The sequence below is a fragment of the Clytia hemisphaerica genome, unplaced genomic scaffold (genome assembly GCF_902728285.1).
Source record: "Clytia hemisphaerica strain Z4C2 unplaced genomic scaffold, Clytia hemisphaerica genome assembly, whole genome shotgun sequence".
Lineage (NCBI taxonomy): Eukaryota > Metazoa > Cnidaria > Hydrozoa > Leptothecata > Clytiidae > Clytia > Clytia hemisphaerica.
Genome location: NW_027103455.1, coordinates 281,430 through 307,676, shown reverse-complemented (window position 1 = coordinate 307,676; position 26,247 = coordinate 281,430). Strand labels below are relative to the sequence as shown.

Below are 26,247 nucleotides of genomic sequence, written 5' to 3'. Positions count from 1 at the left end.
GGAAATCTCTCGTCATCACAACTCATGTCTGACTCATATATATATAGTTAAAATCATGCATTTTCATGTCCAACTAATATGTGAATTAAAAATGCAATAAGATGTGATAATTCCTTGTTCTGTTTCGACAGTTACATGCAAATATTATGAAAATACTGCATTTCGTTTGTTTTATGATAAGAATGCATGACAATCATATTACAAATGCCATATCATATGGTATTATGTATCTGTGAGAGCATTGAATGAGGGAAATTTAAGTGAAACTTAACCTGATTGGTCGCCCTTAGAATTGAAACAATGAAGTCATTGTTCATGCGCGTATGTAAAATGTATCTCATCTTGGTCGACTCTGGACTTAGTGGTTAAGTTCAGTTCAGTTGTGGGAGATAAAATTCTTGAATTATTTGTCAGACCAATGATTGTATAAGAATTAAAACCAATGTGTTTTTAAAAAGATTTTATCACAGGGTATTTCAATATCTTAATAAGGTTTTACGTCATGGTAGCGTCATAAACATTAAAAAATATCAAAGTATCTACATATATCATCAACCCATCATCAAAAAAGGAAGCTCGGTGTATACAATAAATGCAAACAATTCTAGAAGCATCATTAAGCACATGAAAAAATCCAACTAAAATCACCGTGCCTTTTCGGACGATTTTAGCTTTTCACCGTGAATTTTTGAAAGATTAAAGATTGTCAAAGTACACTGCGTAAACCTAACGCCAAAAAACAATTTTATCTATCTTTGGTATCGATCACCTAAACAAATAATGACAAGATCAATTTTGTAAAAATCAAGTGACTGAATTTTTCCAAAACCTAAAGAACAAATTAAGAAAAACATTCAAGTCTGAGATTAGGACTAGACTTGCTAGCTCTTATTAAATTAAAGTATAACTGACCCAAGAGCTGGAGACAGGGCGTTTCTTTATATATACTTTTCTTATGACACATCGGAAAGATTGCGTAATGAAATAAATACCTCCGCAAAATTAAACAAAGAAATAAAAATAAATCTAATACCTTGAAAAGTGATCTATAGTCAAGTTTCAGCAATAAATAAATTAAATGACAGATGATATGACAATATTTTAAAGAAGAATTGCTGCAAAAAGGTCAGGAGAAGTCATCAAATTTCTAAGTATTTTGTCATTTATTTTGTGCAAAGTTCGCAAAAAGAATAGGATATATTTTTTCATTGTGAAAGATATAAGGTATAGTTTTACAATGAATGAATGAATGAATAAGTGTGGATGGACTTACGGGAATGATTTGATTGGTCAATGGTTTTCTAGAGCTCTTGTTTGGAAACACGTGAATTTTTGAGGTATGTAGTTGAAGTTTGATTTGATCGAGGAGAATATCTACAAAATGGAAAACAGAATTGTAGTTAAAATGTTTGTTTGAGTTTTCTTGCTTCAAAGAGACTTTGGGGAAAAGGAAATTTCTAGTTCGGTTGTCCGAACCAGAGTCGATTAGTTTGTCAACAGGTGAAAACCTTCGTCTTCTTTGGAGTAACAAGAAAAGATCGAGGGAAAAAAATGGGTCTTCAAACCTACGGGGTGTGTGCCAAAAACGGAACTTAGCCTTTTCAAGACTGATGACGGATATAGGGTGTAAAAGAGGGCGAAACCTCTATGTAACGCCCAGTTTGAATAATAGATTTCTATTTTTGGTCAAATTCGAAGAATGTTATCTCTCAATTAAATTAGTTTCGGCAGATAAAAGTTCGAAAATTTCTTTTGTCAGCGAAATTGCATAGTCAAAAGTGAAAAAATGCAAAAAAATTGATATCTAATATTGGACTTTTCAGAGATTCTGACAGTCTTTTGAAATTTGATAAAAGATACCTTGATAAAAGAGGGCAAAGTACTGGGTCTTACGTTTTTTTATTAGAATCCCATTTCATAAGAACTTTTAGGCTATAATTTGTGAAAAAAAGAACATCGTAAGAACATCAGCCAGACTAAGACTTGAAGGGATTAATCAATTTTACTCAGATTACCTGAATTTACAAGAAACTTTCGTAATCACAGTAACTTTAAATAAGGGCAGGTTTGTTCGCCTTGGGGGTCAATTTTCATAAAAGGTAATTGAGTGTTGTGTATAGTGTTGGGTATTGAAAATATTCCTGGGAAAAATGGAAGTGAAAATGACCTAAAGTCGACTCCATCAGAGCCAAAATGAGTACTGAATATTTTTAAGCGACAAGGTTACCTCTTTTACGCCTAGAAGCCTCTCAAGGAATACATAAAACCCTCTTAGCCCCCTTCCCCAATATAAAGTTAAACGTTGTAAAAAACATCATTAGGGTCAAGTTTTTCTTGGAATATATGAAAGTCAATAACAGGATATCAAAATGATATTTCCCATCAAAAAGCAAAAGTAAAGACGTAGATAAATCAACGGTTAAGCAATATGAGAGGGTATAAAGTCAACATTTAAATGTTTCATTAAATTTCTAAAATTTCTGATTACTTCATTCATATGTTGATTTTGAGTGGGGTTAAAGATACACATGATAGATCACGATAGAATCTTGACGAACAGCTATATGCCTTGTATTTATTCTTTACACTTAATTGTAATTTTAGAGTTTCAATACTCCCTAATTTGATGAACGAAAGTCTCGACGAACCTTTCTTTTTTGAATTTACTTTTAATTGTAAATTGGCATTACGAAATTAGCTCAGACAAAATTGTGAGATTAATCAATAACTACACCCCTGTGTCACAGACCCGCTGGGGCCCAAAAATTGGCAAAAATTTCGTCCTCAGTGGGGTAAATACCCTAGAATTTCAGTACCACTGAGAAATATTCATTGTTTAGAAATTGCACTCCAAAACCATCCCCACTGGACTTTCGTACCTTGGAAAACAATAGAATTTTTATCCCCGCTGTAGGAAAAAAGTTTCACTGGGGCTGCGAGACAGGGGTGTATAGTTATCTCCATTAAAATATTTTAAGATCCTAAGAATGCTGAGTACTCATAGAAGGAAATAAAAAAATGTCAGGGGATTACATGTGGGTTTGCTAAATAATAAGATATGCATTTTCGACAAAACTTTCATGATTTTTGAGTCATATAATGAAATTTGATTTTGTACACATATTTATGGTCGATCTTTATCGTCTAATTTAATTGTAATTGATAAAAAAGATACAATTGGTAGAAATAAATTTTCATTAGCACGTGGGCTTAAGAATAGCTGATGATATCATAACTCAAAAAAAGTTTCTATACGTGATACAAAATGATGAATTTCTGCACAGAAATCACAAGTCACGTGAGGATTGTCGCAAATATTTTAGCATGTTATATTTTTATGAGATCGCTTCATCTCTGTTTACTTCAAGATTTTTGATGGTTTCAGAGTGAATATTTTCGGACTTTCTTTTGTTTTGATAACTATCGGACAAAGTAATTTTGATTCATCTTTTAAGGCAGAAGAGTATGACTAAGAGTAAGGGAAAAAGGAAAAAAATAATTTTCGCTGGAAAACGTTCGAGAAGGAGCCTGGGAAAGTTATTTTCGCGAAATAATGTATTCCGAAAGGCCCGTTCGCGAAGCTCAATTATCACGAAAAAAACTGGATATCTTCCTTCCTGTTATGAAAAATTTGTCAAAACCACTTGGACTTGGATAAAAAATGAACGAACTATATCTTGCAAGATATTCCAAAAGATAGATTCCAGAAAGTTTATTTCCGTCAAAGTGTCTTCCCTTTTAGAGATGAAGGCGTGTGTTTTTACGAACATTCACTTTAAATTTAAGTAAAGCAAATGGAACTCCCGTATATTTGACCAACAGATTTAATATAAATCTCTTCTGATGATCTTTTAATAAAAAACAAATTCCGCGTATGATTTTCATTTTATTTGCTTTTTGAGGCAATACTATCCATGTACAAATAAAGGAAATTGTAGAGAAGCCTATCAAACGAATGTTCCTTCATTCGAAGGTGAAGCGGAAATATTCAGAATAGTTTTTCATGTTGTTATGGTATGCCTAGAGAGATTTGGGTTTCTGAGTTTTGGATTAGAAAAAAGAGTAAAGGTTTAATCGATTCGTACGTGAACTTTGAAATAGTGTCGACACAAGATTAAGGATAAGCAAAGTTATAAAAGGACAATTTGTTCCTAAAGAGGTACTGTATAGATCATTGAATTTAAAGGGCTATGTAGAGATGAATCTTCCGACCTTTCTCAAGCAAGAAAAAGTGAAGCCTTAAGGTTTGTGCCGCATTTAAAATGACGAATTGAACCTGGCACTTTCTTTATTTTCACGCGGCATATTTTTCGTAATCTGGCGATATGTTTTACTTTCAATCTTGAGAAAGCCACGCGGGTCACGCGTTTAGGATGGGTAATAAGTGGCTTTTTTTTCAATCCAGGAATCTCGTGTCTAGCCCTTCGGGGCTGGAAGTCAATGGTATAGATATCGTAGCAGTGATAGCGTGATCAAGGATCTGAGCACATTATATAACAGTACATAACATAAAGACAATTTATCAAATACAGTAAAGGATAAAGATTAGAACTGTTATTAAAATTATCATAAAAAGCTTATGTTAAAATAAATAGAAAATCCCCTTATGACATCTTTATGATTTGTGGTTTACAACTTATTACCTAAATTTTCCAGGATGCAAGGTCTTATTTAGTATCAGTCTGCATACATTCTTTTTTCATAAGAACAAAATATATGAACATAAGGCTTCGATGGCCAGACTATTATAGTGTGGTCGTGTTACAAAAGTACAGGCTGTTTGTAGGAAAAAAATAATATATAGCTGAAACTTTCTCCAGACCTTCTCTATAGGATGCTTATGCCTCAGGAAAAAATCCCCTAAAATCCCACTGGTGGAACATCCCTTTTTTGGGCAATTTCTTTTTTCCCCAGGCAAAACCCTAAGGTCAAAATTTTTTGAAAATTTCAAACTCTTTTTGAGACAACATCATGTATACCATTCGAAAGCTCTCAAAAAACTATATAGAAGACTTTTAGACGGGTATAGCCGATTTCATTACCTAACTCGAGATAATTCACGCAGAAGATGCAATTTTTGGTCAATTTTAGACCAAAATGTGGCGAAAAGTGGAACTTGCGCATGAAATATCTCGAGTTAGGTAATGAAATCGGCCATACCCGTTTGAAAGTCTTCTGTATAGTTTTTTGAGAGCTTTCGAATGGTATACCTGATATTGTCTGAAAATGAGTTTGAAATTTTCAAAACATTTCGCCCTTAGGGATTTGCCTGGGGAAAAAAGAAATTGCCCAAAAAGGGAATGTTCCACCAGTGGGATTCTAGGGAATTTTTTTCCTGAGGCATAAGCATCCTATAGAGAAGGTCTGGAGAAAGTTTCAGCTATATATTATTTTTTTCCTGTAAATTATGCTAAACGACCCCACTATTAGGAATAAGTTAACAACATATATTAGACTCCAAAACACCCAATTTTTTAGAGAGAACGTATGAAGAATATTGTAGACCTAAATCTCAAAAAGTTAAAAACATCCGGAGGCTTCAAGTCAAGAATTTTGGATGTTCTTAGATGCCTCGCCCTCTCTGCTTGATGCTCAGCAACTAAATAGACGGATGAAGGATAAGTGGAGAAATCCAGGCAAAGGAGTGGCGCCCGGTTAGAGGACACCTTCGGGTAGACAGCTATACGAAAAGGGAGCCTTCGGGTCGCCCTCGACTGCGGTCACAAACTTACTTACTTAACCTTTTTTGGGAAAATCATTCTAAAATATTCTTAATGTATACTTATAGGCTGCAAATTCAACCGAAATTTGGCATGTAAATTGTACCTGAATCATAAAATTGCATTTTTTGAACGTACTGAATGATTGGCAATTTAGAGTTAAAAACACTTTTAAAATGGTTAGTTATGTTGCCTTATCCCATGATGGTGATATTCTTAGCATATCCTTAAGTTCAAAATTTCAATTTCAATGAGACTGAAATTGCTACTCGTTCAAAATCTTTTTCACACTTTTGAAATATTAAGGTGAATAGATAAGGAAAATCTTAAATTTAGTAGGGTTTCATTAAAGTCAAAACATATAATGGCCTCAGATCTCTTTTATTATTCGGAGATATTTTGAAATTTTTCAAGGCAAAAAAAATCGAAAACAGAAGATGCCACAAATCTTAAATAATTGATATTCTTACGTATATTTAAAAACTTGCCTTCAAATAGACATTCGCGCAAGGGAAACTAGAAGGAGTTTGATGTGGATGAAGTTTGAAATCCGGGGGGGGGTAGGTTTACAGGATGACGGGGGGTGCTGCCCAACTTTCGACCCTCGGACCCCTTAGCAGGACTAAAAAGGAAATTGAAAATTTTGTGAATTTTAATTTTAATTTGACTAAATTTCGATGTTATTAGGGACAAAAAATTGAATTTTTCCTATTTTTCGACCCTTAATGGGACTGTGATTTAATTTTCTGATTTTTCCTTCATTTTCCATTCATGTTATTCATGGCGTAACGTTTTATACGGAATCATCCAAAATAAAAACAGCCCGAGCGTTTGCCACTACTTCTATAGTTTAAATTCAGAATTATAGACAAACACCCGTGCTTCCGTGTAAAACATTACGTCAATGAATATCATGAATTGGTAGGGTTCAAGATGTAGTGTTTTTTTATGAAAATTTACCCTATTGTGAGGCATTCTGCGCAATTTTTAAGGTCAGAAGTCCAAAATTGGCCGAACCCCCCTGGGGGTACTGATTCGCATTACCGGCAAAAATTGGAAAAATGGCATTTTCTGGCCTTTTCAGGCCTGTAAATTTGTCAAAACTATTTCAAATCTTATTTTTTTCATTTGTTGTACTAAATTTTATGAAGAAACAACAAAATGATCATATTGGTTTGAAAATTGTGCCCATTGGAACCCTAAACGAGCTGTTTTAAGCCAATTTTTGGTAGCAAAATGCTTTTTAAAGCTAATTTTGCAAGTACATAAACTTTAAACTGATTAATTCACATGTCTGAAATTTTCAGAGATGGAAGTCTTTAATAAAGTCTTTAAGCAAAATGAATTTCAAGTTTTTCACTTTTGTCAAAAATTCATAATGGCGTTTTCAAAAATCGCTTTTTAGCAAAAACAAATTATATTTATCAAAAAATAGTTGCAGTGATAGTATTCTGGAGATACTCCAGGAAAATCAAAATCATTTGGGTCTGGGATGCGTCTATGTCCGCCATTTTGGAAATAAAATCCCTGCTAAGAGCCATTTTTCAGGCAAAAACCCAAATTTGGACTGAAAAAATCTCTAAAATGACAATAGACATGGGCCCAAATTTTCTTGCAGTGATAGTATTCTGGAAATACTGCAGGAAAATCAAAGTCATCTGGGTTTGGCATTTGGGTATATCCCCCATTTTGGAATTGAAATCCCTGCTAAAACGCAATATTTCAAGCAAAAATCCCATTTTTGACTGAAAAAATCTGAAGAATGGCAATAAACATGAACCTAAAATATTTTTGCAGTGATAGCCTTCTGGAAAAACTCCAGGGAAATCAAAATCCTTTGGGTTTAGGATATGGGTATATCCGCCATTATGGAATTGAAATATGTGCTAAAATTGGCTTAAATGCAACGTTTCAAGCAAAAACCCAATTTTTGACTAAAAACTGCTATAAAATGGCAATAGATATGAACCCAAATTTCTTTGAAGTGTTAAATATTCTGTGAATTCTCCTGGGAAAACAAAATCATTTGAGTCTGGGATTTGTCTACATCCACCATTATGGAAATGAAATCTCTGTTAAAATGCTACATATTTCCATCCGATACATCATAATTGGCTAAAAATTTTGTATATTACATTTAAAACAAAGAATATGAATTTATACCTTTAATTTAGAAATACTAGTTGAAACAAATTATAACAAATATCCCATTCCACTCAATTCTTTACAGCCCACACACATTTCCATTCTCAAGACTTGTTTCGTCAAAAAAAGATTGGATTTTTCCTTGAAATATTATATACATTTTAAAACTGGCTTCAATTAAAAAATTGTGGTCCCAGAAGCATCTTATACCTAAATAGTTGTTACCCCTGGAGTATTTACAGAATACTATCACTGCAAAAAGATTTTGGGTCCAAAACTATTGCCATTCTAGAGAGGTTTTTAGTCAAAAATTGGGTTTTTGCTCGAAATGTTGCATTTTAGCCTGTTTCAGCAGGAATTTCAATCCCATTAAGGGCGGATATACCCAAATCCTAAAACCAAATAATTTTGATTTCCCTGGAATATTTCCAGAAGACTATCACTGCAAAAAGATTTTAGGTTCATGTCTATTGCCATTTTTAAGATTTTTAGCTTAAAATATTGCGTTTTAGCAGGAATTTCAATTCCAAAATAGGGGATATACCCAAATGTCAAACCCAGATGACTTTGATTTTCCTGCAGTATTTCTAGAATACTATCACTGCAAGAAAATTCGGGTCCATGTCTATTGTCATTTTAGAGATTTGTTCAGTCCAAATTTGGGTTTTTGCTTGAAAGATGGCTCTTAGCAGGGATTTTATTTCCAAAATGGCGGACATAGGCGCATCTCAGACCCAAATGATTTTGATTTTCCTGGAGTATCTCCAGAATACTTTCACTGCAAAAAAAATTCCAGTCAGCATTTAAACTCAGTTTGTAGAAGCTTGCCTTAAAAATGCTAAATAATTGATAAATATAATTTTTTTTTGCTAAAAAGCAATTTTTGAAAACGCCATTATGTATTTTTGAAAAAAGTGAAAAACTTCAAATTCATTTTGCTTGAAGACTTTATTGAAGACTTCCATCTCTGAAAATTTCAGACATGTGAATTAATCAGTTTAAAGTTTATGATCTTGCAAAATTGGCCTCAAAAAGCATTTTGCTACCAAAAATTGGCTTAAAACGGCTCGTTTAGGGTTCCAATGGGCACAATTTTCAACCAAATATGATTATTTTGTTGTTTCTTCATAAAATTTAGTACAGCAAATGAATAAATTAAGATTTGAAATAGTTTTGACAAATTTACAGGCCTGAAAAGTCCAGAAAATGCCATTTTTTCCAATTTTTGCCTGTAGTGCGAATCAGTACCCCCAGGGGGGTTCGGCCAATTTTGGACTTCTGACCTTAAAAATTGTACAGAATGCCTCACTATAGGTTAAATTTTCATAAAAAAACACTACATCTTGAATTTTTTGACTTTGCCCCAAAAATGGCTGTTGACGCCCTACCCTAGAATTGGGGAGGTACCAATTTTACTGATTCGTAGGTTACAGATAGAATATGAAATAGTTTGTTTTTTCAACGCTAAGTATTAAGAAAAATTTCTCGACAAGTTTGGGCAGATATTTATCAAAGTTTTTCTTTTTCGCTTTCTGTAGTATCTAAAAATTTTAATAACGCTTGTACATAATATCTGCTAATATTTTCATAAGCTATTTATCAACGTTTTTCACCTTTCTCATATATGAGATCATTAATCTAAGGAATGAGCAGATAGACTACAACAAACTAAAGCTAAAAACTTAACACAACCTTAATAAAAAACATGAAACTTAGTTTAGAGGAGAAAAAAGCTAGACCTTCTTCGTGAACAAGAGGATATACAACAAGATATAAATTGCATTTTTGCTGAATAACAAAAAAAAAAACAATCAGACAAAAAGAAACAGAAGAAATGTTATTTTTCACTTGATATAAACGATTACGGAAAATATATATTTCTATACTGTTGCCACTGGAGATGTACAGATTTTCCCTTCATCGTAATCATTACAAAATTTTACGCATTGGAAATATTTATCCTTTTTCCTTATTCTTTTTATTTCTCAGGTTTATGATTTCTTGTGACTTCAGCGAAATTTTTTTGTGGGATACTAAACAGTATTTTTAGTGCTTTAAAGTAAAACTTAAAGGTTTTGTTTTTGAAAGAGAGTGAGATCGTTTGCTTACTCATCAATTTTAATTTACAATCTTTTTTACATTGAATTGACACGGATGTGGAGCAAGATTGGTTAGCAAGAAGACAAGGAAAATATTTTTTTGTTTATATCAGCATAATATAACAATAGACAGATGTCCTTAGATGAAATATGTGTCTGATATGAAACGGGAACACTTATGCAAAAATAAAACCTTTAAATATAAGAGTTTAAAATTACTGTGGTAGTATATTTACCTTTTGAAATTTCTTCTTTTGGTTGGAGGATTTGGTAATAACATTAGTTGCTATCAGGCATTTATTGGTAATTGAGATATACGTGTTTATAAAATAGAAAATCACAGATAGCCTTGCTCCGTTGTAAAAACAAAGTTTTGTGCTCGAGGCTAATATTGATAAAAAAATAGGAAGTGCCATCTTGAGTAAGTGTAGAGGGGGTTTATCTAAAGAATCCTGCATTACTAACAATAGACAAAAAGAACGACAAATTTCATAAACAACAACATACTTTTAGGTTTACGCGCAATGGTAGTTGAGCGCGATTGGGGATGCGGCACATCAAAGGCCAAATATCATTCCTTTCCGATGGGAAATTGACCCGCTTCTTTAGAGCTTTAGCGTTGGGCGGCCGCCAATCCACCATCGGACTTTCTTAGGGGGTTAATTTGAATTTAGTTTATATCCTAATTAGGATCATACTGGAGTCGTCTATAATCCGTCTAATCACAGTGATATGGGTGACGGTGTTCTATGATTGTACGATCATTGTTCAGGGCTTTATCATGAAAGATTCTATTATTGCGTTTAATTTTTAGAAGTTTCAAATTTTAGCATTCAAAACATGCATCCTATGCTTGTTAAAACCAGGTAATCGTTATTTAAAACCACTCGCTGCTTTTTGGAAAAGGCTAAAATTTACTTGTACTGTAGTATTTGGGATAGATCCCAAGTATTAGCCCTCAAGTATTACATTAACAACTACAAACCTAAGCTCAATCAAAATAAACGATAAATCTGACAATTTTTGCTGACTAAGCAACCTTTTCTATTTTTTGATTAGCACCTTTTATGAGTATTGATTGCGACACCCTTATGGAATTTTATTTTCTCCATAGATGAAAGGGGCGGTTAAAACATAACGGGAAATTGTCATATTTTTAACATGGTAGTCAGAAAAGTCGATTTTGATTTCATTTCGTTTTTTCTTATCTCAAAGTCTATATAAAAAATCTTTTAAAAAACTACCATAGATAGATAATGCGAAATTAAAGATTTGGTGGGATGTGGGTCTTGCTTTTAGTTGCATATAAATATTCTGGGGCGTCGAAACTAATCTTTATTGATTACACGGTGAGATTAGAAATATGGAAGGTTAGAAGCGAGTTAATTGAGAAATGAATTTTTAAAACTCAAACAAGAACAGAACAGGCAGTTGCATTGGTGAAACTTCTAGATGTCTATAATTAGATTCATTGTCTATTTTTAGATTCTTTCGTGGGTCTTTAAAAACACGCTCCGCGATTTCGCGGGAATTTAGTATTTATACAAAATTAACTGTTTTGAAAGTCAATACGGGAAAGGCTGATCGCAGCCAGAGTACAGACCGAGCTTGCGAGGTCTGTGCGTTGGCTAAGGTGCAATGAATTCTGAGGAAGAAAACTATGTGAGCGCAACCAAGACTTATAGCAGTGGTGTTTGCGGGAAAATATAGACCCCTAGAGAACCAAAACAGTTATAATAAAGTTTTGTAGCAAATCTTATTAAATCAAAATAACCATGGAAAATGGTTAATTATGATACTTTAAAGATTTAAAAGTGGTGTCTTTGTAAAATAAACATTCGCCCAGTGTAGAAAATAAAAGTAAAACCTTTTTGACAATTCACAGTCTCACAACTGGGAAGTTAAAGGAAGCATTTTAAGCAAGATAATGTGAAATGTATTTTCAACCCACTCACTTAGACGCGACTCAAATGATTCATAAAATTAGAGTTAAGATGACGGATAGGAAAATGATAAATATATGCTGAGGCACATAACTAGTCAATGAGTAATAAGAATTATTTTTCTTTTATAAATCGAAGGTTAAAAACAAAAGTTTGGCCAAATAAAAGATGCTAATGCATTCTGAATAGTAGTCTGGTTTTTCTTTGAGACACTAACCGGAGGTGGTATTTATCGGTCAGAAGTTATTTGGGTTTTAAAAGATTTGATACTATCAATCACATTTTTGGGTTTCAATGATAGAGCTAATGGGTCTCAAGGGTTTTAGCTTTGTCAGCTTTAATAATCACAAAAATTGAAAAGAACTACTACCTTAAAGTGTATATTTTCGCAGGTAGTAAATTTTTTTCGCGTGTATTAAATTCGCGATTCGCTAAATTGGATATTTTAAAGAAAAGGTTTAAAAACAAGAAAAAATAAATATAACTAATTCCTTGGAAAAATCATCTTCAAATCTCTTCTATTCTTTTTAAATTTCGCGATTTTGGCCTATTTCGAAAAATTTTCTGAGTATTTAAATTCGCGATTTTGTGTTTTTGAAAAATTTAAACAGTACTAAATTTCGCAAGATTTTGCCTAAAAACTCGCGAGATTTAGTACCCGCGAAAATATATACTGGTGAATTATCAAAGTTTCAACTCTTAAATGATGATTGCTGATTTTTCTTGGATCTCCCATGAATTCTGTTATAATATCAAGTATAATCTTTCATTTGTAGGAACTGAAATACTAAAAATATTCTCAGAAATATGACTTCAAGGAGAGGGTCAACCAAGAAACCATGGCTTGTGTTTGCTGTTATACTGGCTATTATACAATGTAAGGAGTTATTGTCTGGGTTCGAATTTGATCTGACTACATTAGCACACCCCCTTCTCCGGTAGGATTTTTCAGCCAGTGGGGATAAAAACAATATACTGAAACTCGATGAGGATAGATATTCCCATTCTTTTATGACTGGGGATTTCAGTTCTTTTGTTTTTTTTTAAGTCAGAAAATTCAGTGGGGTCGGGATAAATAGTAAATATTTTGCAGGTTTACTTGATTATTTTCAGTGGCGACAAAATTTGGCGAAGGATAATTTTACAACGGGGTGATATTTTGGCCGATTTTTCCAGTGAGAAGGGGTTCCAGTAGGTCTATGAGAAGGGGGTGTATGAGCTTTCCTTCAATGAAGTAGACCGATGAAGTCCTAAACAAAAATGTTTCCGGGCTTTGCAAAAATTGAGCAAATTAAATGTTCTAGCTTTTACAAAACTTTCTTATTTAAAGGACGGCTCAGAAACAAGTAGAGTCGGTAGATATAGGTTTGGCGTAAAATTATGGCTAATCCTCCAATCCTTCAAGAAATATTTGAGACAAATGGGAAATTCCCCAGGAAGTTTTGAAACCACAATCGGGAAATTCCCCAGGAAGTTTTGAAACCACAATCGATTTGTAAGTGCTCTAAAGTAGGTTCGAAGGGTAGAGTTTTAACTCTGAGTTTTAACGCCTTAGGACCTTAGGATTTGAGGATCCAAAAGTTCAAAAATGGTCCAGTAGGGCTCCGAATATAGCCTGGAAGTCTGCCTACCCGTCTCAAATTGAAATATTCGATTAAATTAAAGAGATAGCCCAAAATCGGCTTTTTCGCCCGAACTTTAAATCTCGAAAAACGTCAAAATAACCGGAATTCTCAATATATTTCTTGAAAGATTGTCGAATAATAAGTTTTGGGGAAAATTTGTCCCGAAAAATACAATATTAGCATAAATAAGTGAGGATCACCTACAACCATAACTGCAGGAAGGGAGGCAACAAATATTTTATCCTCTCAGCTTTTAGTTACAGCGTCAACTTGAACAAGGAGTTCGATAGCCATTATGAACAAGTAGAATCAGTTGGCGGAGGGCGGCCACCCAGCCATTAGAATGATGTAGCGCTTATCAAATAAAAGTTAAACCGCGATTAAACCTGTGTTAAATCCAAATATTAGAATAAAACAATATTGGAGCGGGTTTTGAAAATCAGAGACAGTATTCATAGTTATTTGCGAAGTCTTTTAGCTTTTATTCCAGATGGTATGTAAAACTCCCGGATGATATTGAAAATAAATTGTATTGAGCAATAACGATGAAACGCATATAAATGTATGATTATATTGATTATAGCTGATACTGATTATAGTGTTCAAAAGAAAAACTACTACTCTTTTTATACTATTTTTTCCTTTTTACCTTCAGATATTAATGCAAATGTAGATTCATCCTCATTGTCATCAAGTCAATCGGTGTCACTGAGCCAATTCATGTCACCAAGTCAATCGATATCAGAAAGTCTATCGGAATCACAAAGCCAATCCATGTCACAAAGCCAATCGATGCCACCAAGCCAATCAATGCCACCAAGCCAATCAATTTCATTGAGTGAGTCAATGTCTCCAAGCCAATCAATGTCACCGAGTGAGTCTATGTCGCCGAGCCAATCGATTTCATTGAGTGAGTCAATGTCACCAAGTCAATCGATGTCAATGAGTGAGTCAATGTCAGCAAGGCAATCGATTTCATTGAGTGAATCAATGTCACCAAGCCAATCAATGTCACAAAGCCAATCAATGTCACAAAGCCAATCAACGTCACAAAGCCAATCGATTTCATTGAGTCAATCGATGTCACCAAGTCAATCAATATCACCGAGTGAGTCAATGTCACCGAGTGAGTCTATGTCGCAGAGCCAATCGATTTCATTGAGTCAATCGATGTCACCGATTGAGTCACTACCACCAAGTCAATCAATGTCACCAAGCCAATCAATGTCACCAAGCCAATCAATGTCACCAAGTCAATCAATGTCGCCAAGCCAATCAATGTCGCCAAGCCAATCAATGTCACAAAGCCAACCAATGTCACCAAGCCAATCGATGTCGCCAAGTCAATCGATGTCATCAAGCCAATCGATGTCTGTGAGTGAGTCAATGTCACAAAGTCAATCGATGTCACCAAGCCAATCGATGTCTGTGAGTGAGTCAATGTCACAAAGTCAATCGATGTCACCAAGTGAGTCATTATCACCAAGTCAATCGATGTCGCCAAGCCAATCGATGTCACTAAGCCAATCGATGTCAACGAGTGAGTCAATGTCACCAAGTCAATCAATGTCTCCAAGTCAATCAATGTCACCAAGTCAATCAATGTCACCAAGCCAATCAATGTCACCAAGCCAATCAATGTCACCAAGCCAATCGATGTCACCAAGCCAATCGATCTCACAAGGCCAATCGATGTCATCAAGTCAATCAATGTCACCAAGTCAATCAATGTCGCTAAGCCAATCAATGTCGCCAAGCCAATCAATGTCGCCAAGCCAATCAATGTCACCAACCCAATCGATGTCGCAAAGCCAATCGATGTCAGCGAGTGAGTCAATGTCACCAAGTCAATCAATGTCGCCAAGCAAATCAATGTCACCAAGCCAATCAATGTCACAAAGCCAATCAACGTCACAAAGCCAATCAATGTCACCAAGCCAATCGATGTCCCCTAGTCAATCAATGTCACAAAGTCAATCGATGTCACCAAGTGAGTCATTATCACCAAGTCAATCGATGTCATCAAGCCAATCGTTGTCACCAAGTGAGTCATTATCACCAAGTCAAACGATGTCGCCAAGCCAATCAATGTCACAAAGTCAATCAATGTCACAAGCCATCAATGTCCCAAGTGCCAATCAATCACCAAGCAATCAAATTCACAAGCCAATCGAATGTCACCCAAGTCACGTCACAAAGCCATCAATGTCACCAAGCATTTCAAATCACAAAGCAATCATGTCACAAGCCAATCGATGTCACCAACCAATCGATCTCACCAAAGCAATCGAGGTCAAAAGTCAATCGATGTCACAAAAAATGTCACAATGTCCACAAGCCATCGGTGCAACCAATGAGCAATGTCGCCAAGCCAATCGACTGTCACAAGCCAACGATGTCGCACGCCCAATCGATCGATGTCAATCGAGTGATCAAGTCAATCGATGTCACCAAGCAATCATGTCCACCAGCCAATCAATGTCACAAGCCAGTCAATGTCAAAGCCATCCAATGCAATGTCGCAAAGCCAAATCGAGTCACGAGTCATGTCACCAAGCCTCGATGTCATAAGCCAATCTAAGCCATCTGTATGTCGCCAAGCCAATCAATGTCACAAGCTCAATCAGTCGCAAAGCCAATCGCTGTCACAAGCCATTCAATGTCGCAAAGCCATCGATGTCATCGAGTGAGTCACCAAGCCAATCCCATCGATGTCACTAAGCCAATCGATGGCACAAGCAATCTATGTCAATCACCAAGCCATCAATGTCGCAAAGCCAATTATGTCACAAGCCAAGCCAATCGATGTCACCAAGCCAATCGATGTCATCAAGTCAATCAATGTCACTAAGCCAATCGATGTCACTAAGCCAATCGATGTCTCCAAGTCAATCGATGTCATCAAGCCAATCAATGTCGCAAAGCCAATTAATGTCACAAAGCCAATCGATGTCACCAAGTGAGTCATTATCACCAAGTCAATCGATGTCATCAAGCCAATCGATGTCACTAAGCCAATCGATGTCAACGAGTGAGTCAATGTCATTAAGTCAATCGCTGTCATCAAGCCAATCGATGTCACAAAGCCAATCGGTGACACCAAGTGAGTCAATGTCACAAAGCCAATCAATGTCGCCAAGCCAATCGATCTCACAAAGCCAATCGATGTCATCTAGTCAATCGATGTCACCAAGTCAATCAATGTCACCAAGTAAATCAATGTCACCAAGCCAATCAATGTCACCAAGCCAATCAATGTCGCAAAGCCAATCGATGTCAGCGACAGAGTCAATGCCACCAAGTCAATCGATGTCATCAAGCCAATCGATGTCTTTAAGCCAATCGATGTCTTTAAGCCAATCGATGTCTTTAAGCCAATCGATGTCACTAAGCCAATCGATGTCACCGAGTGAGTCAATGTCGCAAAGCCAATCGGTTTCACCAAGTGAGTCAATGTCGCCAATCCAATCAATGTCGCCAAGCCAATCGATGTCACAAAGCCAATCGATGTCACAAAGCCAATCGATGTCAAAAAGTCAATCAATGTCGCCAAGTCAATCAATGTCACCGAGTGAATCAATGTCGCAAAGCCAATCGATGTCACATAGCCAATCAATGTCCCCAAGTCAATCGATGCCATCAAGCCAATCGATGTCTCCAAGCCAATCAATATCGCCAAGCTATTCGGTCTCACAAAGTCAATCGATGTCATCAAGTCAATCGATGTCACCAAGCCAATCGATGTCTCCAAGTCAATCAATGTCACCAAGCCAATCGATGTCGCCAAGCCAATCGATGTCACCAAGTCAATCAATGTCGCCAAGTCAATCAATGTCTCCAAGCGAATCGATGTCTCAAAGCCAGTCAATGTCGCAAAGCCAATCGATGTCAGTGAGTGAGTCAATGTCGGCAAGCCAATCAATGTTGCCAAGTCAATCAATGTCACCGGGTGAATCAATGTCCCCAAGCCAATCAATGTCAGTGAGTGAGTCAATGTCACAAAGCCAATCACTGTCGCCAAGCAAATCGATGTCGCCAAGTCAATCAATGTCACCGAGTCAATCGATGTCACCCAGCCAATCAATATCACCCAGTCAATCGATGTCACCAAGTCAATCGATGTTACCAAGCCAATCAATGTCACCAAGTCAATCGATGTCAGTGAGTGAGTCAATGTCACCAAGTCAATCAATGTCGGCCAGTCAATCAATGTCACCAAGTCAATCAATGTCACCAAGTCAATCGATGTCACCCAGCCAATCGATGTCAGTGAGTGAGTCAATGTCACCAAGTCAATCAATGTCGGCGAGCCAATCGATGTCATCAAGTCAATCAATGTCATCAAGCCAATCGATGTCACCAAGCCAATCCATGTCGCCAAGCCAATCGATGTCAACTAGCCAATCAATGTCACCAAGCCATTCAATGTCACCAAGCCAATCAATGTCACCAAGCCAATCGATGTCACCAAGCCAATCGATCTCACAAGGTCAATCAATGTCACCAAGCCAATCATTCGTCAGCGGGTCTTCTTCAATGAACATACACCCAACTGTCATATTACCTTCTTCTTCTTCCAGTCAGCAAGTAGATACTGAGTCAACATCAATCGATCTTAAACCATCACCATCATCCAGTGAGCTTTTACCAGAATCAACATCAATGGTTATTGAGCCACCTATTGTATCTTCATCAAATATTATTCAAGAATCTTCATCAGCACAAGTTGGTCAATCATCAATCACTCAACTAGGTTTATCAACTTCTTCTGTCGTTGAATTGACGTCTTCTTCGACATCAATTTCACCAAGTAGTTCACCAATCATTTCATCCAAAAGTAGTGCTACATTACCTACTACATCTGCCATCCCATCTGTTCCTTGTAGTTTACAATGTCGAGTCAAAGTCACCATTGATGGAGAAACTAACATTGCTACAAGGATACAAAATGCAATCACCACAACTTTCGAAAATGAAATGAACTTCGTATCTCTAAGATATCTGACCATTCCAGAATCTTTAATCGGCGATCGTGTTAAAAGTGGAGAAGATTATTACGTTCCATTTACAGCTGTTTTTGAAAACTCGAGTGACTGTACAGGTGTAGATAGAACGGCTGTTTTAAACGAGGGAAAACGAGTTTTCAGCGATTCGACTATTGAGGGAGTGACTTTTATCAAAGACACTTTTGACATTGTTCCATTTACGGTAGAAGAGCAACGACAGATCAAATTTGACGTCCAAGTCAAAGTAAATGCTACATACACTAAAGAACTAGAAGATAAAACTACTACACAATACAAAGAACTTGAAACTAAAATGAAAGACTCTTTAGAAAGCTTTTATAAAAACATTGAAGGATTTATTGAGGTTATCATCATACGATTTACACCAGGCAGTATTATTACTGATTACCAAGTTGTTATTGATAATGAGGTCAACCAGGACACTGATACTTCTATCAAAGATGATATTGAAAAAATAACACAAGATGAATTAGATAAACCAAACGCAACTCTGGCTGGTTTACCGGTTGTTGAAGGATCTGTAGAATTCGGTGAATACACTAATCCACAAAAATCAACTGGAAACCAAGAAGATTCAGGACTTGACAGTTGGGTGATTGTATTGATTGTGGCATGCTGTTTGTTGCTCCTCTTAATATACGTCATTGTTCATCAAAGGGTAAGTGAGAATTAACTTAATCAAAAAACATTCGAATTAATCTGTATCTGTACAATCATAGTCATAAAACTTTATAGAAAAGGGGATTTCCCCACAAAAGATTTTTAAGTGCAAGTATTACTACCGAAATGCACAGTTTTAACTTTGAGCTTTAACATGAAATCTTTAAGACCTCATCTCAGAATCCAAAAGCTCACATCTTTCCAATACTGAGACTATAGCCTAGAAACCACTCAACCCCTGCAATGTCAAAATATCGAATGGAATCAAGTTAGAGTAATGAAATCACAATTCTCAATCAAGCTTTTTAAATTCTTAAAAACGGTAAAATACCAAACATTATAAGTATTTTGAACTTAATTTTAGAGGCAAATTATTTCAAAACCTTGCATTCAGATATATTTTGTCTTTTTCACAAGTAACATCTTTGATAGAAATAATCTACTTGACTAAGCTAATATTTGTTTTGAAGTCCATCAGCCATGAGCTTTACGACTTTTCTGGTCAATGATTAGAATGAAATTCATTGTTAAGAGGGAAACTAAAATTTTCCTCGTGCTGTTCAATGATACAAAGACAACCATATGATCAAACAGTTGAATTTTTCACTTTAACAGAAAAAGATGAGATCATACAAGCAGGAAATATACATGACCAAATACATATCTAATGGACATTATTCACCAACCAAATCCAACAACAGAAATGGAGTTCCTGATCATGATGATATTGAAATGGAGCTGACAAAAGTTCACGATATTGTAACAGATGATTCAGAAAACCATCGTGCCAAACTAAAATCTTCATCCAATTCAGATACGAAATTACAATTAACAACATTTGAAAATGCTGTAAGTTATTTATAAACTTACTTTTATCATATACAATTAAAAAAACTTTTCCAAACTTCTAATATGACTACATTATAGCAAAAAGCTCATTAGCTTCAAATATTTTTTATACCGTATTTATGGAATTGAAGATACAATGCCAATCATACAATGCCTATATTTGTGTATATGTGTAGGATATTTTGTATATTAGTACTTATTTACAAGTTTTACAACGTTTTATTGTTAGGGCTACAAAAGCACTGATGACTTATCAAGAGAAGGAACTCCAAATAGTGATCGAAAAAGTCCTGATCATCAATATGTTACCATACCGGAGAGCAACGGGAACAATAATGGCAGTGTAAGCTCAAGTATGAATGTTGACAATAATGTTTACGAATTTATTGATAGAACTAACTCTTAATGAAGTGTGATGCATATTATTGTTTTGGTATGCTTTGAGAGGAGATAATCATGTAAAACTGTTATAAATCATCTAACTGTAAGATTTAAAAACAATTGTTGAATTGAGAAATTTTTGGGGAAAATATCAATTAAAGCATTGAAGATAAACAAACATAAAATATAAAACAGTAATAAGTCTAATCTTAAATTAAATTTTTTGTTCTACGGTCTGATCAATGGAAAGAATATTGGAAGGCCACTCAATATAAATATAAGGTCGCCAACGTGCAAAATAATAACTTCTTGAATTTTGTATGGATCTAAAGTTAATAATTTATTCTTATTCAGGTTATGGGAATAATTTAAAGCTTTTCCATCATTGCAATTCTCTCTAAAACAACAATGCGTAGTACTTAGCAGTGCGAAATTGAAAGTATTATTTTTCAATTTTCAGTTAAGACATGGTCAGGCCCATAGAACACCAAATTTAATTTCTTTCATGTTCTTTTGCCGCCTTAAGTTATATTTTATTGTTATATATTTTATAAGTTATATTTTATTTTCTTCTTTTATTTTACATTACCATTTAAAACTAAATCTTAATCAAAAGTTGAATTTGGGATGTATATTAATTCTCATAGGGAAAGGTGTCTTCTGTAACAATGGGCTTTACAGACTTTTTTTTCAAAATTAAGTTTGCATAATTTTTTTTGGTGGGTTGGGACCCAAATAACACAAATCTGAGATATTTTTTGATTTTTCAATTTTTGAAGGTTCTCAGGCCTTTTTTATGCCCAAAATAGGCCAATTTCAGGCATTTTTTACCTCGATAAAAATCCTAGGACCTAGTTTTATTCTGTTGGTGCTACAAGCCTCAAATTAGGCTTAAGATATTCCTTGGAAAAAAGTAGGATTAGAATGTAACAATTATATACCTCTACCATATATATAAACTTAAAAAAGTTAGGTTTTTAGGTTAAATTGACCGAAAGCGGGGAAGATCAGGGTTTTGTCTAGGAAAAAATCTAAAATCTGTTCTGTTGGTGCTACTTTCCAATAGCACACCGTGGTGAATCTAAAAATAGACATCACTTTCTTTATTTGCCCGAGTTTCAATCCCATCGTTCATTGCGTTAATTTCTTGTGCACATTAATTACACTTATAACAAAGAAAATGTAACAACTCTCACGATTTTGAAATCAAAGTGAAAGGGATTATGGGATTGAATGTCGGACAAATTTGAAAAGTAATAATTATGACGTTTGCATAACGGAGCGCTATTCTACTTTCTCCCAAAGAACATTTTACGCCTACAAGCTTTTTTTAAAATAAGAATACACTTTATAAAATTGTCCATGATGAAAATGGCCAAAAAACTAAGAATATGCTAAGAATATCACCGTCATTTTGCTACTAAAGCTAAGAATGCCATTTTAGGAGCATTTTCAATTATAAATTGTCAATTACCCCCAAGTAAGGCTCAATCCTTACATTGCCATTTTATGCTTGAGACGTATGTACTAAATGTTAAATCTAGTAAGAATTAGGATTCTAACCTAAGAATGTGCTGTAAGAATATTTTAAGATGGTTATCCCAAAAAAGTTAAGAATATCCATCATGAAATGGATTTACACCATTCTTATAAAAAAAAGCGTGTAATTTGAGGCTTGTAGCACCAACAGAACAGGTTTTAAATTTTTTCCCAGGTAACACCCTGTTTTTCCCCGCTTTCGGTCAATCAACCAACAGAATAGGTTCTAGGATTTTTATCCAGGCAAACATGCCCGAAATTGGCCCATTTTGGGCATAAAAAAGGCCGGAGAACCGTCAAAAATTGAAAAAATCAAAAAATATCTCAGATTTGTGTTATTTAGGTCCCAACCCACCAAAAAAAATTAATTTAAACTTAATTTTGAAAGAAGTCTCTATATCTATAGCCAACTGCTACGTAAAAGCATGAAATCATATGTGACTCCCCAAGCGATTTAAAGTACCTGGAAATGGGACCGGTCTTTAGACAGTCTTTTAAGGACTGGTAAATGACCGGTAAAAATTTACTAAAAGGCCGCTACGAGTCTAGTTAATTTAGTTGCCGCTGCGAAGCGTCCAGTCCTAGACCGGCCCCAGACCGGCCCTGATCGCCCAGTCGACATCCTTTTACAACAATTTTTTCATGTAATCGTTACTAAAAATCACTAACTAGCGGCCCGGACCGGTCTAACGAACGACCCGGACCGGTCTGACGAACGACCCAGAACGGTCTGACGAGCGGTCAGGACCGGTCTAACGAGTGGTCAAGACCGGTCTAACGAGCGGCCACGAGCGTCTAGAAGCGGCAAGGACCGTTAGAGATCACATTTCTAGAAGGTCTGGAGGCCGATGTAAAACAAAAATTTAACCGCTACTAGACCGCTCGTAATACCGGACCAAGACCGGTCTGATTTTCAGGTACTTTAAATCGCTTGGGAAGTCACATATTTCATATAAAAAACCTTGCCTGGAAGCCTTTTGTTTCTTTCTATTGTTTCGAACTTGAACTAGCGTTGATAAAGTAGTTTGCTTTTCTCACTTTTTGATCATGTGATTAAATCTTAAAACCAATTCCAAAAGGAGTACTTGGTAACGTGATTAAAAACCAAGCACAGCGATCTTTATCTTTTGATATTAACAAAGGAAAGAGCTAACAAAAAGTTAAAACAATAAGCTTTAAGACCGGCTTTAAGTATTTTATACGGACTATGATGACATGAAATGCGTTAATAAAAGTAATGTTGATCTCGAACTTTAGACTTTTTCTACGAGAAAAAACCTGATAAACATACTCCTGAATTATTATAATATAAATTTTTTTAAGTAATTTTGTTTGTACATAAACTTTTATAAATGTTTTCTTTTTAAACGATGACGTGTAAATAGTGGCTTTTAATCCGGGATGTTATACAGTGTGTCTCTAAAAACGGAATTTTAAAATTTAAAAAGTCATATTATTGAACCAATCACTCAGTTCAATTCCTTTCTTTTTGAAGTTCAATTATTTATAAAGCTTTGAATAAAAATAATTGGATAAAAGAAAGTGATTTATAATCATATACCAACATCTAGGAAAATGAGATTCCATTTTCTTTAGCTTTTTTAGAGGCACACTGCATTATGAATTTTGAAAATAAAGTAGAGTAGAGATTACAGGTACTGTAATAGAAAAAGCATCCAGCTCCATGAGAGCTTCTCAAAAAATAAAGATCATCAAATTAAATCAAGCCACAAATAAGAATAGGAATGTCTCGTCAAGGGGGTCTTTGATTGGCTTAAAAATACAAAGTTTCTCTCATTTCTTTACAAATTCAAACTGGCTTGTTATAGAGCCTGAACCTTTCATGTCAAAAAAGTCCCGAAAACACTGAAAACACTTTTACCTGAAACACCTTTTCTGAACCTTTCATGGTTTTCTGGGTGTTTTTGGCAAAAACATTTTACCAGAAACACCTTACCTCTCGAGGTGGTGTGTTTCCAGCATTTCCTGTGTTCCTGGTATTTCCATAAATCAACTCTCAATTTTCTCCACTAAACTCAGGCAAAAATGCCATTTCCCAGAAACACCACCATTTTGTGAACCACTCAGTCTTTTTCCTGGTGTTCCTCGTATTTTTCAAGACGATTTTGAAGCTCTTGCAGTGTCCTGACTGAACCAATCAGATAAAAATTGGGTTAAAAATCGGGCTAGAAAATCGGAAAAAAAACGGGGAAATGGGACTTTTCTATACCGTTTCAGCCAGTCGGGACTTGTTTTATAGCAGTCGCCTTCGACAGGACATTTGGTGTTTATGGTGTTTTTAGAAATTGAACCTTTCATACTGGAAAGTGTTTTCTGCAAACCAGGTAAGCAAGGTGTTTTTAAAAACATGAATGGTTCAGGCTCATAGTTATTTGTGTGACAACTTACTTACCTCCAATCCTTGCAACTTGTTCAACTCAATTTTAAATTAGCTAGAATTGAATTTAAAAATTTGGTTCTATGTCTCTTAAAGCTAGGAAACAATTCCAATTTTCGATAATTTTTTTAACACGTGCTAGTACAATCTGAAGCTAAACTAAACTAAATACTATGATTTTTTCAAAGTAAAGTTGCCATTGAAAGTATGATCTAGCAAGCTATTCCTCAAGTGGCATGAAAAAAAAACAACAAATATGAAATTAATCCTATTAAAAAACAATAACCTTTTTTTATAAACCATTTTTACATTCCCTCATCTGGTAGTTTAGGGTAATCAAAAATAACAACTTCTTCTAGATTGTAGGGGCTATTTAAATCTGACCATAAAAGGAAGCTGTTAATTTGGCGTGAACAGTTCTTATACTTAGTCTGAGTGAAAATTCCAAAAATTTCCCTCTTTATTCTTTTAGCTGAACTAAGCAGGAAAAAGACAAATGACTACCAAAGCATTTATGGAGATGTACCTTAAAATGGACTCTTATGATGAGATGACTATCAAAAATGAAATATCTATTACAATCAAGAGAGGGGAGGAGAACTCTTTAATTAAAGGCGTTGTGGTATAGTGGACATCAACCTTGATTCCTGTACAGGCGACCAAGGTTCGATTCCCACTCACAACGGTTCACTTGGCAAGTGAACAAACCTTCGCCCGGGTCAACCCATGCCATGTGAGGGGAATTGGGTAGTCAGTTCAAGGTGCTGACGGGATGCTTACTCAAAGCATCTATAGTTGCGAAAATGGGCTCCCAGAGCCTTCTGTAACTCAACCATGATAGATAGATAGATAGATTACAAGTATAAAAATCATACTTTTTCTCCATTGAATTTTATAAATGATCAGATGTTTATTCTAACATGGATGGGACCAATAGCAGAAATAACAAGCAAACAAACAATATAAACAGGCTAATGAACGAGTATGAACAAGATTATTAAAGTCCTTTGGTCCAAACTGGTCCAAATGTTAAAAGTGAGTGGCAAAATGAATGTTATAAAGATAATATTTATTATAAATTTATCAATTTACCTTATTGATAGAATTATCTTTTTTTAAACGCTGATTTTTCTGAAGAAAAAACTAGCAGAAAAGTTGTAAATACAATTTTTGGAACTGAGACGTTTTTTTAAAAGAAGATCAAAAATTTTTTAAGCCTATCGGTATTTTTGACTTTTTGAATTTTAAGACTATAAATCTTCTCAAAATGTTCTTAACTTAATAGTGCTTTTGAGTAGTTTGGCATGATTTCTTATAAAATTCTATGTTTTGGAGTCTAAATTTTTTAGCACTTGAAGCGTAATGGTCTTAAATAGTTTGTTCTTGTAAAAAACATGTAAAATTTTTCTTTTTGTTGTAGATCAGCAAAATTATTGAAAAATATTACTATACTGTAGGGCTACTACTGCACCAAAAAAAAAGTATACAGGTTTGTCGGTTTGATTTTTTTAAATTTCGACATTAAAAAAAGTCAGTTTATTTTAAACAACTTTGGAACTATTTTTTAAAATTTGTATGATAGCCCAAAACTCAAGTTAGAGCATCCTCTATACGTGAAAAAAAAGAATGAACAAAAAATTTAAGTCCTAAAGCTCACAATTTCTCGACGAACCTGTATACTTTATTTTGGTGCACCCGGTAAAACATATATTGTGGAATAGTATTAAACTAAATATTGGGTAATAGTATATCCTGTTGTTAGTGTATACATTATGGTCTGCCAACCAGTTAGTCAATTACTGTTTGTCAATATTGTAGCCCTGATTCTGTATTATGTATCATAAAAAAAATATCAGTTCAG

General features: G+C 34.9%; 2 protein-coding genes across 3 annotated transcripts; both read left to right on the top strand.

Annotated features, from left to right (window-relative positions):
- Window positions 1–1,057: 1,057 nt before the first annotated feature.
- LOC136798239 (uro-adherence factor A-like) lies at window positions 1,058–16,103 on the top strand. The gene is made up of 3 exons (XM_067054821.1): window positions 1,058–1,125; window positions 12,684–12,784; window positions 14,188–16,103. The coding sequence occupies exons 2-3, from the start codon at window positions 12,715–12,717 to the stop codon at window positions 16,101–16,103; spliced, it is 1,986 nt and encodes a 661-aa protein (XP_066910922.1). The 5' UTR covers window positions 1,058–1,125; window positions 12,684–12,714.
- Window positions 16,104–16,330: 227 nt separating this feature from the next.
- LOC136798236 (uro-adherence factor A-like) lies at window positions 16,331–25,627 on the top strand. Of its 2 annotated transcripts, none has more exons than XM_067054815.1 (4): window positions 16,331–19,217; window positions 19,835–20,068; window positions 20,298–20,411; window positions 24,859–25,627. In XM_067054815.1, the coding sequence occupies exons 1-4, from the start codon at window positions 16,338–16,340 to the stop codon at window positions 24,865–24,867; spliced, it is 3,237 nt and encodes a 1,078-aa protein (XP_066910916.1). In that variant the 5' UTR covers window positions 16,331–16,337; the 3' UTR covers window positions 24,868–25,627. The 2 variants fall into 2 exon arrangements, with proteins under 2 accessions (XP_066910916.1, XP_066910915.1); XM_067054814.1 differs by having other exon boundaries at window positions 20,298–20,421.
- Window positions 25,628–26,247: the final 620 nt, after the last annotated feature.